The sequence below is a fragment of the Leucopleurus acutus genome, assembly GCF_964270905.1.
Source record: "Leucopleurus acutus genome assembly, chromosome: 20".
In the NCBI taxonomy this organism is placed as follows: domain Eukaryota; kingdom Metazoa; phylum Chordata; class Mammalia; order Artiodactyla; family Delphinidae; genus Leucopleurus; species Leucopleurus acutus.
In genome coordinates, this window is record NC_139162.1 from 7,385,337 (window position 1) to 7,398,781 (window position 13,445).

At 47.7% G+C, this 13,445-nt stretch overlaps 1 protein-coding gene across 1 annotated transcript in view; it reads left to right on the forward strand.

Annotated features, from left to right (window-relative positions):
- Nucleotides 1-13,445, forward strand: part of LOC309977101 (polycystin-1-like protein 2) — a gene marked incomplete at both ends in the record, with an annotated part of 81,582 nt that overhangs the window by 54,929 nt on the left and 13,208 nt on the right. The window contains 7 exon segments of the mRNA XM_082863024.1: nt 461-691; nt 2,841-2,942; nt 5,762-5,839; nt 5,843-5,940; nt 7,560-7,706; nt 9,710-9,822; nt 10,222-10,470. Coding sequence (XP_082719150.1) covers nt 461-691; nt 2,841-2,942; nt 5,762-5,839; nt 5,843-5,940; nt 7,560-7,706; nt 9,710-9,822; nt 10,222-10,470 — 1,018 coding nt within the window.

The window sequence follows — 13,445 nt, forward strand, 5'->3', positions numbered from 1 at the left end:
GAAAGTCTCTGGCAAACTGAGATGAGTTGGTCACCCCGAATGTCCTCTCAGCACCCTGCCCATTGCCTGGCCTGGAAGGAGCACCCAGTGGGAGAATGCAGTGTAAGGACGCACACCAAATGTGTGATGACGGCTGCTTTTGGAGGCTGGCGGACAGAAGGGACTTCAATTTTACCCGTAATACTTCTTACCTAAAAAAGGCAAAGCAGACTGGCAAGATGGACACAGTTGCTCACTGAGGACGACAGGTGCAAAGATGCTTATTATAGACATTATTCTCTGCATTTTAAAGTTAATTCTTAACTAAATAAAAAAGCCCAAAGGAATCCCGGAGCTGGTCTCCCAGCAGCCTCCCCAGCCCCTCCCAGGACAGTGTCCCCCCGACAGTTCTCCCCACTTGAGCTCGGGCGGGTGGGGATGTGCTCCCTGAATATCCCTACCAGGGCCTCTCTGGGGTTGCGGGGGGCCACGGGCCACCCGCTCCCAGATACACTGCCTCTGCAGCCACCTCGCCTTCTGTGGAAGCGCGCTCCTGGTCATGCCCAATGCCGTGGGCGTCCGCCAGACTGCTGAGCTCTTTGCCACCTTCGCGGACAGCCCTGTGGTCGTGACCACCATAGGCTGCCTCTGTGTGGCCTACGTGCTGGTGGTGATCTGGGTGAGGAGGAAGGACGCTCAGGATCAGGCCAAAGTGAGGCTGCACAGTCCCCAGCAGCAGGAGGGAGGACAGGAGTGTCCCCTTGCAGGGGCTCCAGGGGATGGAGCCCAGGTGGGGAGCTGAGGGGCCAGCTGCAAATCCAGGCCTTGACCCCTGGAGTCATCTCAGGTAAGCTGGCCCCTCAGCCTCTTGACCAGTAAAATGTCCTTGTTCATCAAAGTATCAGGAGGAGTATGAAACTGACCTCTTATTGAGAATTTACTATGTGCCAGGTACTACCCCCACTTAATGCTCACGATAGCCCCAAGGAGAAGGTACTGTGCTGAGAGTCCCCAAGACCACCCTCGAGTTCAGTGATTTGCTAGGACTCACAGAACTTAAAAAAGCCACTATCCTTACGATTATGGTTTATTATAGTGAAAATGGTGCAAATTAAAATCAGCAAAGGAAAGGGTCCAGGAGGGATCAGGCAAGAGCTTCTAATATTCCTCTCCCAGTGGAGTCCTAGGGACAGATGAATTCCAGCAATGACGTGTGACAGCACATGTGAAGCACAGCCAACCAGGAAAGCTCCCCTGAGCCTTGTGCCCAGGGTTTTCTTGGGAGTAAGTCCCATAGGTATGGAGCCTGCATGACTGACTTCAGTTAGTCTCCAGCAACCACTGCTCCCCATGCCTGCCTAGGTCAGACTGACAGAGCGTGGCCCAAAGCCCTCACCACAGATCACATCGTTAGCACATACTGCCTGGGGTGGCCCAAGGCCCCACGTAGTCAGACACTCTTATCATGCAGGCTATTTCAGGGACTTAGAGGTTATCTTCCATGAGCTGGCCAAAACCGGTCCATGCTTTGGAATGTGTGGGGTTTGGATAACCCAAGCCTGCTGAATTCACCCTTTACTGCACAGCACCTCTATCATTTTACAGAAGAGGCAAGTGAGGAGCGGAGAGGGCAATTGACTAGTCCAAAGCAACCTCCCTCCCAGGGGCCAGAATTCGAACCCAGATCTGCCTGACAATAAGTCAGGTCTGAGGATAGAAACGAGATCAAACTATAACCATTTGTGCAACCAATTGTGACAACAAAGTTCTGATTATTTTTCTGAAACATGCATCACATCTGACACATAGTAGCCTTCAACAAACATTCATGAGTGACTGGGCGCACAAATGAATACAAGGATGCATTGTCACAAAGCTCTGAAACTTTCAACATTCCCTACCGCCCCTATACACAGCAATACTTCTCAGTGAGTTAGGATGGTATGAAACTTAAAAAGATAATAGTTGCCCCATTTATCCTGCTGTCTTTGATTTGCCCAAGGGATTTAATATTAATACGTTAAGTCCCTCGACTTTAGGTTCATTCCTGGGAAGCAGACTCTGAGACGGAGTTAAGTATGCAGGTTGTTTACCAGGGAGTGCCTGGGATCAGCCCCTGGGCAGGGAGGGAAGGAGGCAGGATGGGCAGGGGGAGAAGTCAAGCTGGGATGCAGCCCACTGACAGCTGGGGGACCCCTTGGGGAGCTCTAGAACTGTCCTGAGTTGGGTTGAGAAGCCCAGGTCTTGATCTTGGGCAATGCATCAATCTGTTCTTAGATATCAGCCTCTCCAGGATGGGGCATGACCTTGACAGAGGCGACTCTTGCATTCCTGGCTACACCACCTGGGCAACTGGGAAAACAGCCCTCCATTGACAGGAGATCTGGGCAGCTCATCACAGAGCGCTCTGCAGCTCTGACCAACTCCTGCTATTTATTTTCTGCGAAAACAACTTAACATTCATTCCTTCTAAATTCCCTTACAGGCACAATCTGTTTACCAAGGTTATGAGAAATTATTTATGAACAGAGTTTGCATTCATCAGCTCAAGCATCAAACATTCTCAGCTTAATACCAAGTTCATTTCCAATTTGACTACTTTGGGTGATATTTAATAATGAATGTATTTTTTTATTTATATGTATTTATTTATATTTTACGTATTTTTTTATTAAAAGTTTTGGTTTTCACTTAAAACCCTGCTGTTGTAAAGAACAGTTCTCACCTGATAGAATGAATCAATAGCATACATAGTTTTGCTTTCCCCCTTTAATTGCTATGAATGCCCAACTCACTCTTGGCTGCTGTGCTGTGGATGAACCCACCAAGCAGAGCCCTCCTAATGCCATCCTTCTGTCCAGGTGAAGGTCACAGTGCTGGAGGACAATGACGCCTTTGCCCAGTACCACTACCTGGTGACAATTTATACCGGACACCGGAGGGGGGCTGCCACTTCCTCAAAGGTACCTGACCTGCAAGACACCTCGGTTGATCAGCATGTCCCACTCAGCAAAGCACGGGCCAGTCCGTTGTGGAGGTACTTTAGCCCAGTGGATTTTGTTGTAGGGTTTTTTCACTTTTGCTTTTTTTTTTTTGAGAAAAGTATCTTTTTGCCAGACAAAATAACAACCTAAGCCCCAATATTTAAAAATATAAAGGAGGAGTGGATTAAGGGAGAGTTGGGGTCTGGTACTGTACTCACTGGTCTTCTCAATTAATCCTATTAAAAAATAATTCAGACAGCTGGTTACCTGCACACAAATGTGCTCACATATGAAGAACAGTCAGTAGACTATTATCAATGAATAAAGGGGAAAACAGAATTTCTAAGAGAAAGGGGAGAAAGGAAAGAAACAAACAATGGCAACCATTTGAAAACGAGCCTTGAATTACGTTTTTTAGGAAAACTGATAAGCTGGCATCCATCTGCCCTGAGAAGGCTGACTAGAGGTCATGAGGACACAATTCCATTTGTTTATGAATTCTCTGAGATCCTTAAATTTAGCTGTGGAGCATACAGCAGGTGGTGTCTGTCATGTCTCAGCATCCTTAGTTAAGTCTGGCCTCACCCTATCACTCATCAGAAGGTAGCATCCCCTGCAGCAGCCTCCAAGCTTCCTTTACTGAAACTGTGCTCCATGGAACTCCACGGAACACAGTTTGAGAACCACAGGCACTGTGTGTACTATCCTGGAGAAATCTCCATTGTTTTTTTGTTTTTGTTTTTTATTAATTAATTAATTTATTTTTTGGCTGAGTTGGGTCTTCGTTGCTGTGCGCGGGCTTTCTCTAGTTGCGGCAAGCGGGGGCTACTCTTCGTTGCAGTGTGAGGGCTTCTCATTGCGGTGGCTTCTCTTGTTGTGGAGCATGGGTTCTAGGCATGCGGGCTGCAGTAGTTGTGGCTTGAGGGCTCTAGAGTGCAGGCTCAGTAGTTGTGGCCCACAGGCTTAGTTGCTCCACGGCATGTGGGATCTTCCCAGTCCAGGGCTTGAACCCGTGTCCCTGCATTGGCAGGCAGCTTCTTAACCGCTGCACCACCAGGGAAGTCCCTGTTTTTTTAAAAAATGACATTAGGCTCCATGAGAGCAGGACATGTGTCCACTTACAGTTTACTTTTTATTTTTAAAATCTTATTATTTTTATTTATGTATATTTTTATTTATTTTTATTTTTTTGCGGTACGCGGGCCTCTCACTGCTGTGGCCTCTCCCGTTGCGGAGCACAGGCTCTGGACGCGCAGGCCCAGCAGCCATGGCTCACAGGCCCAGCCGCTCCGCAGCATGTGGGATCCTCCCAGACCGGGACGCAAACCCGCGTCCCCTGCATTGGCAGGCGGACTCTCAACCACTGCGCCACCAGGGAAGCCCTATTTATTTTTATTTAAATTAAAAAAAATTTTATTGCTGCATCTTAGGGCCTCAACCAGCTAACATAGAGTAAGTGCTCAGTAACTATTTGTTGAATAATTGCAGGAATCACTTTCATCCATCTAATGAAACATCCATCCCACTTCCATTTGACACTGAAGAGCTGACCTTACAGGGAAAGAAAGAATGAAAATCTGTGATCCATAGGCCATTTCTCTTCTTGAAGAGTTGCAGTCACCTTTCAATTGATACTGTCTAGTTTGGTTCTCCTGGCACAGTGGTTCTCAGTTGGTTGGCCCCCAGGGACAGCTAGCAATGCTGGAAGTGGTTTTGGTTGTCACAACTTGGGAGAGGAAGAGATGCTACTGGCACCTAGCGAGTAGAGGCCAGGGATGGTGCTAAACATCCTGCAGCACACAGGACAGCCCCAGAGCAAGGAATTATCTGACTGAGAAAGTCTACAGTGGAGACTCTGCTGTAGAAGCCAACTCTGAAACAAGGATTCAAGCACAGGTGGTTGATTTGAGAGGGGATCCCAGGACACCACATACAGGAGTGGGAAGCCAGGTAGGGAAGGGAAGGAACAAATAAGGGGCGCATAATCAACCCCATTGCCCCTGTGGGCAACTGCAGCCCAATCCCACTGGGGAACTCTGGAAAACAGTAAGGAACGTGGGCCTCAAAGTCATCCCAGCTGAGGACTATGTGAACTGGGTTATTTATCCACCAATCCCACCAGGCATTGGTGGAAAATGGCTTGCAGGGGCCATCAGTTCTCTGCTACCTTCAACCTGCTGCTCTAACAGCCAAAGAAACCCCCAGGGAAAGAGGCACAGCTGCTGGCAGTTGGACGTGGGAACCCCACAGTGGTGAGGCTGAGTGATGGATGTCAGTGGAGCATAGGTGTCATCTGCTGTAGTTGGTTTTGGCTCAGGAAATCAGGCATGGCCACCAGCCATCACCAGGATGGCTTCAGAAAAATACAGATTCCTGAGCCCTGTGCCCAGTATTCTTGGTAGGTCTGGAGTGGGGCCTGGGAATATGTATTTTCAAAGTAGTGGGCCGTCATTCATTCCTGTCTCAGAGCCGGGAACTCTGGGAGGCACTGAGAATATAATCGCTAGGGAGAAAAACCAGTTCTTGCCCTACGGCCCTTTCAAATAAATATTCGAGAAGTCTGAAAAGGTCATCAGGAAGCATTTTATGAGTATAACTCATCTCCAGGATGTGAATGCTGATAGTGTCACCCCAAAATCTTCACACAACTGAAAAATAACTCTGGCAGGTCCAAGATGGGAGGAGAGGAGGTGAAAAGGCCATGCTTTGTTGGGTTTCATTGGTTTTTCAACACCTCCAGTGAAACACGGGGCTCAGTTACCACGTGGAGCTGGCCACTACTGGTCTCTGGATTTCAGGTGACTGTCACCCTATATGGCCTGGATGGAGAGAGTGAGCCCCACCACCTGTCAGACCCCGACATCCCGGGTTTTGAGTGAGGAGGAGTGGATGTGTTCTTACTCTCCACCCTGTTTCCCCTGGGGGAGCTGAGGGGCCTGCGGCTATGGCATGACAACTCAGGGGACCAGCCATCCTGGTGAGTCAGGGGTGGGTAAACCACAAGCACCTACTAAGTGCCACGACCAAGGCTGGGCATTGTGCATTTGCTGCTTTGCTGGTCCTCACGAGCCTCTGTAAGACACATAGAATGGATCCCCATTTCACAGATGAGGAAACCAAGGGTCAGAGAGGCCCACCAGTCCACAGGCCACACAATGCTAGTCCCTCCCTTGACACATCTGCAGCATCAACCTGTCATTTAGCCCTCCGTTTTCCCATCTGTAAAATGGGATAGATGCCTATTGCAAAGACAAACCCGGCCCAACACGAGGAAAGTAGATGAGACATTGGGCTGATTCTCCAGTAGGAGACCTAAGAACAGCTCTTCTGCAGAGCACTAAGTTAGCTCTTCCTGTGCTTTTCTCACTGGACCCTCTGGAACAAGCACTGTTATTATCCTTGTTTTATAGGTGGGAAAATCTAAGCTCGGGAAAGATAACTGACCTGCCCAGGTCACACAGCTGGCAAGCTCAGAGCCAAGACTCCTTCCCACTGTCTGAGGCCAAAACTAGTGACCCAGATGGGTGGTCTCCAGCCTGAACACTCATCGGTGGCTGGCAGCTTTAAGAAAACACAGCATTCAGACCACTGTCTTTGACTCATTTAAGACAAAAACACTAATACATTAATGCTTTAAGATCCTCAGCTTCAGGGCTGGTTCCTGGGAAGCGGCTCTGAGATGGAGTTGAATATGGAGGCTGTTTATCCAAGGAGTGCCTGGGATCAGCCCCTGGGCAGGGAGGGAAGGAGGTAGGATGGGCAGAAGGAGAAGAGCTTTGATGCAGCCCACAGACAGCTCAGCTGACCACACAAGGGGCTCTGGAGCTGTCCTGAGCTGGGCTGAGATGCCTGGGTTTTGATCACACCCAGGTTCTATACCCAAAGGTCACAGGGGATGTCAGTCTCCCCAGGAGGCTGTGTGACCTCAACAGAGGTAGCTCTTGCATGCCTGATGGGACTATCCTTCCTGAAAGGAGAAAGTGCATGTCAAGAACTTCTTAGCACAGTCCCCAATGTGCAGTAAATGCTCAATAAAGAGTGCCTCTTGTTATCATTACTCTTATTTCCCTGTAAAGCAACTGCTGCTGGATCTGACCTCCCAGCAGAGGCAAGATGATTTCATTTCTTCCTGGGCCTCAAAGATCTAAATCAGGTTAGATGATCGCCACGAAGTGCTGAATGGACGGTAGGCTCATTCTCTGGATGGAAGCCCACAGGAGGACCAAGTTTCGTGTGCTCAAGCCTGCACCTCCCTATACACACGACAACCTGGCCTTCCTCACTTGTAAAGCCCAGCGACCCTGGGCTTGCTGCCCTGCATGAGGGTTCACAGTTTCAGAATGCACATTCTTGCAGCATATCTGTGAAAACCTGGCAGCCTCCAAGCTGGCAGTCTACACTAGCTGAACTCCCCACATGAGGCCAAATTCACCCACTGATTGGGGCATTTTGATCAAGTCACCAAGAGCAATGAAGAAAAATACAAAGTCTCTTTCCAAGAGTTCTCGTTCTTGGGCTCAGGTTTGGACCTTCATGGGGTCCAAATAAGTCTCATCCCCCCACCACAGTATCCTCAAAAGTGTGGGTCCCTTCCAGGTACGTAAGCCGGGTGCTGGTGCATGACCTGGCAATGGACCGTCAGTGGTACTTCCTCTGCAGCTCGTGGCTGTCCATCAATGTCGGAAACTGTGTCCTTGACAAGGTATTTCCAGTGGCCACAGAGCAGGACAGGAAACAATTCAGGTACTATATTTTCTCTTTTTAAGCAAATGCTCTTTACTTTGTTCTTTCATCTCTAGGGAAGTTGCGTTATAATTCAGTCACAGCCAAATAAAAGCACATTTCAGCTAGTGGGCCGGGGCAGCTCTGAGTGTGTGACATTAATAACCAGCTTTTCTTGTTGCAATGAAAGGGCCCTGAAGGGACATGGACCCTCCAAGACAGAATTATCTTCAGGGGGTGATAACAGTTATGGAACACTTATCCATATTTACTTACGAATGTCACAGAATAATATTGTTTACATGAGTGAACAGACTGATCTGAATGGTGACTCAACGTCTGGCCACCTGGAGCTTCTTCTTCATGTTGTTTGATCCTAGATGCAATTTTCAGCATGTTTCCCCTTGCTTTACTCACTCCCTCACCCCCTTTCCTGTCGTGCATCCTTCCACATCTGTCCCCAAACACAAATAAGCAGGTACAAATGTACACACATGCATGTGCGCACACACACACAACACCACAGATCGCTATTTTATAACTTTTTAAATGGCATGCTACTCTAAATATGTTGCCTTTTTTCTTTAATAATATATCACGCACATCCTTCCAGGAGGGTATGTTTGGGTCAAATTTTCCTTATTGGTTGCATGATATTCCACAGAATGGATGTTCCACAACCATTCTCCTATGGATGGGCATTCAGTCTGCTTCTAGTGCATTTACTGCAAGATGACTTTTCCTCCCAGCTGCCACTGTGAGCACCTCAGCCTCCAAGGGGGAAAAAGTCTGAATCAGAGGACTTGGACCCCAAGAGAGGTATAACAGACGTGGGCACGGATCACAAAGTCCCACACGCCTGCTGTTGACTTGCCGCGTGACCTTGGATATGTCACCGCACCTCTCCAGGTCTCAGCTTCCGCATCTGAAAGATGACGAGTTCAATGTGCCTGCCCCATAGGGGGTCCCAGGTCCCATGAAACGATGTAGTAATGTGCTTGGCACACTATGCGGCTCCCACTAAGTACTCAATTACAGAAGCAGTATTATCTCCGAGTGCATCAGCACATGTGATGCCTAGAAACTCGACAAGGAGCTCTCTGAAGGCAAAAGCTCCTCATCCCTCCCGTGAATCCCTGCTGCCCAGCAGAGAGCCTGGGACACAGCACCAGGGGCATCAGATATTTGTCGAATAAGACAAATAACATGGACAATTACTGTTGTTGGCAACTGACCTCTCTCTTTCTGCACCTGTACTCTGAGTCCAGGCCACCGGAACACCCCCGAGTGACAGAGCATCGTACAACCCTGGAGGGTTCTGGCATTGACCAATCAGGACAGGCGGCAGCTGGGAATCTCTACTCTGGATACTCTTAGCAGAATCTGGGCCTTTGAATAGCTCCTGTGGTTAAACTACATTCTACTCATAGGGAAATAATACAGATTCTTTAGGGGAATGTGGTGCCATTTTCAGAAACCCTGTCTCACAATTTTTATTCTCTCAAACTGAGTCTGAACCCAAAGCCTTGGATTTTTAACCACTATTCTCTAATGCCCTAATTATAACAAAACAAACAATATTAGAGTTATATATTATTATTTAAAACTTATAACAAAAATTATTGCTAACACTGATGAACACTCACCTATATGCCAGCTACTTTGCCAAATGCTTTACAAAAATTATCGTCTTTAATCCTTTCAGCAATCCAGTGAGGCAGGTTCTGTTATTACCCCCATTTTACAGATGAGTAAACTGAGGTACAAAGAGTAAAGTAACTTGCCTGAGGTCACACAGTAGTAAGAGGGCCGTCTAGGGTTCCAACCACTCTGTCCAGAGTCCCCATCATTAACTTGAAGTGATGCTACTATGATGCTGTATTTCTTCTATAAAAGAAAAAAACAGATGATGAATTTTAGAAACAAATCCCTCCCTCTCATCACAGGATTGCTCCAAAGAGACTATGCTTCTCCCCATTCCTATCTCCCTAAATGCCTGTCCCTCTCCCCCGGCCTGTCCACAGCCACCTGTTTTTCATGAAGACCTCCACAGGCTTCCAGGATGGCCACATTTGGTACTCCATCTTCAGCAACTCAGCTTGGAGCAACTTCACCAGATACGCATGTTTACATGCATGTACACATACGCATGTTTACATGCATGTACACACCGGCACATATATTCACACAAACACCTACAACATATACACACATGCACACACATTTTTGCGTACCTACTACGTACAAAATATTATACTTTCAAACAGATTGCAGGCTGGAAGCACACAGAAAGAATTCCCTCTGCATTCATGCACACGTTAAGCATTTATTGAGCACCTACTGTGTTCCACACTTCAAGGAATACAGCCTGGAATGTATCAGTTGAAATCCTAGAAGAGGGATTTTTATGGGGGACAAAACAGAAGCTCAGGGTGGCCCAACGTCATGTCTCAGTAGGCAGAGCTGGAATTCAGGCCCAGATTGTCCAGCCCCAGGGCGAGTGCTCTTGACCACTCTGCTGCCCCCTCACCTGTAGCTCACGTCCCCTTCCCCCTGGGTGACTTGCAGGATTTGTGGAGACTCGTCAGCTCCTTATTCAAAGCTCTGAAGGTGCCACCCCCTTGCTCGGGCTGGGACTTCGCGAACTCAATGAACATCAACCAACTGCTGGCCTTGGTGGAAGACATCGTCTGTCAGCAGAACAAAGCAGGGCAGGTGTTCTGGAAGGAAGCCAGCCAGACAGGGGGCCCTTTAACACTCACTCTTGGGTCTGTGCAAGTGAAAGGTGAGTCCTAACATTTCTCACCGAGAGGGGGCATGTTGGAGCCAGGTGGATGCAGGACCGAGGGCCACGTCTGTATCACTATCAGGAGGGAGTCAAGAAGTCCTACTGGGGGTCTCCCTCACCAGCCTCCACTCCAAGCACTCGCCACCGCCTCCCTCGCAGTACCACAGGCATCCTGTTCTCCACACAACGCCAAGCTGCCTTCCCACTAAGGCCTGCACACATGCTTGTCCTCTGATCTAGAACGTTCTTTCTCCTCTCTTCACTTGGCCAATGCCTACTCACACTTTATTCTTGGCTGATGTGTCCCTTCCTCAGGGGAGCAACCCAACCTCTGAGCCCACAACAGGGTCTCCAACCATGTGCTCTTTAGCCCCTAAGCATCTCTTGCACTGCTTTCACATTGCTTGTTGCCAAATCATGAATTGTGTGAAGAGCTGCACATATGTATTGCACATTATTCTGGTTTGAGCTAGTCTCTCTGGCTCTGCTCTTGCCCCTTTCCTTTCCATCTTCCACCCAGATCGCTGCCTCCAGTGTTTAGATCAGGCTGTCCAATAGAACTTCCCACAGTGACAGAAATGGTCTATATCTGCACTGACCAATATGGCAGCCACTAGACACATGGAGCTATTGACACTTGAAATGTAGCTAGTGTGACTAGGGAACTAAATTTTTTATTTTAATTTTAAATTTTATAAATAAGTTTATAAAAAAAAACCTAAACCATATATATCTTCCCATAAAAACCTGTTCCTCTTCCTTGTTATTCCTATGAAATCTTTATTCCTATGAAATACTAAAAATTCAGAATCACCTTCTCTTTCTCCTGCAACCCTCGCTTGCAATTCATACACACCTTTGAAAATATCTTTTGAGGGACTTCTCTGGTGGTGCAGTGGATAAGACTCTGCACTCCCAACTCAGGGAGCCAGGGTTCAATCTCTGGTCAGGGAACTAGAAAAAAAAAAATTTAATTTTAAAAAGTCACATGTGGCAAGTGGCTGCCATATTGGATGGTGTGGGTTAAGAATGCTGCCATTTTTAAAACACAAGGCTGGTCACAGTCTAAACCTTGTTTAGAATATAAAAATGGGGTCTATAGATTAGGGAGTTTGAATTCATGACTCTTGGCTCCACCTCTGATACAGTGAATTAAGTTTTCTAAGGTGAGGCCAGGAATCTGCATTTTTTAACAGTCACTTTTGTGACTGTTATGCACACTGAATGTTGAGAGCCACTGTCCTCAAGACCAGGTCCCAAGTCCTTACTGTAGCACTCCCTCCTGGCCAGGCCTATGCTGACCCCATGGTCAGTCCTACTTTGACCCCCGTGTTCCAGCCACTCTGGAGCATTAGCCCTGAAGAGCTGGGCTTGGGCTGCCCATGAAGGTCGTCCCTGCAGTAGCTCTGCTGATGCCCACGCTGGACACTTGGGCCTGTTTGGGGTCTTTGGGATTTGGGGGACTTTGGCATTCACAGCATGGGCCTTAGAACCAGGACTCTGGAGTTGGCCAGACCTGGGGCTCTCCCAGATGCCAAAGCAGCTGTGCAACTTTGGACAGCTGTTTAACCTCTCTGAGACTATTTCCTGCCCCCTATAAAACAGAAGCACTGATCCACCCAGCTCCTTGGCTTGTTTTGAGGACTGAATGAGATCATACGAGTCTGACACAAAGTAAGGATTCAGTAAGTGTTTATGATTGCAAATGATGGTATCTTCCGGAAACATTGCCAGAACGCTTACGAAGGCTGTTGATGCTGGAACCATTAGCTGTGGCTTCAGTGATGGAGGCCCAGGAGGGAGGGGGAGGTAGAAGGCCTGAGTCAGAGGGAGTCAGAGTCAATGCTGCCAGGTCTTTACCAACATCGGGTCTGAGCCACAGCCTTCTCCACATCACTTGTTATTTTCTCATTCACTTCTCACTGGTGACTGGGGAGGGGTCCTGGGGTCAGGGTGCTCCATTTTGCCATGCTCTATATCCAGTTTCACGCACCCCTTGTGAAGATGCACACTGGTCCAGACCTGGGCCCTTCCTGTCCCAGGAGAATGTGCCCCTGGGCACCGGCCTCCCAGCTCAGGCTCCAGGGACCCAGGCCTGGTTCCACCTGGAGAGTCCAAGCTTCCCTTAGAAGGCTCAGGGAATAATGCAAAAGTTCAAATTTGTTTTTTTCTTGCAATGAATATGTATTACCTCTGTAATTTAAAACAAAAAACACCTTTTTTTTTTAGTTTTTTTGTTTTAAATATCAATGTTCTTTAAAAATAAATTTATTTATTTATTTATTTTTGGCTGTGTTGGGTCTTTGTTGCTGCACATGGGCTTTCTCTAGTTGCGGCAGGCGGGGGCTACTCTTCATTGCGGTGGCTTCTCTTGTTGCGGAGCACAGGCTCTAGGCCTGTGGGCTTCAGTACTTGAGGCTCACGGGCCGTAGAGAGCAGTCTCAGTATTTGTGGTGTGCGGGCTTAGCTGCTCCACAGCATGTGGGATCTTCCCAGACCAGGGCTCGAACCCGTGTCCCCTGCACTGGCAGATGGATTCGTAACCACTGCGCCACCAGGGAAGCCCAACACCTTTGTTTTTTTTAAAAAAAAAACAACTTAAGGAAACTGAAATTTGAACAAACGAACTGTAGAAAAACATTCAGAGATAACAGGGAGAAACTTCTCCACTGACTGGTTGTTTCACGCTATTAAGGGACTATCATTATTGTTTTAAAAACTGATAATGACACATTGTGGTTTTGTTTTTAAAAGGAGTCCTCTTCTTCCATAGAAGCATATTAAAATATTTAGTGTCAGGACGTGGGGCTTGGAATTTACTTCAAAATAATCCACATGGAGAGGGTGGGTGCGGTGCAGGCGAAACAGGACTGGTGATAGGATGAGGCAATAATTTTGAGCGATGGGTATAGGTTCATCTCATCATTCTCTTTACTTTTGTAATTTAAATTTTTTCATAATAAAAGGTTAAA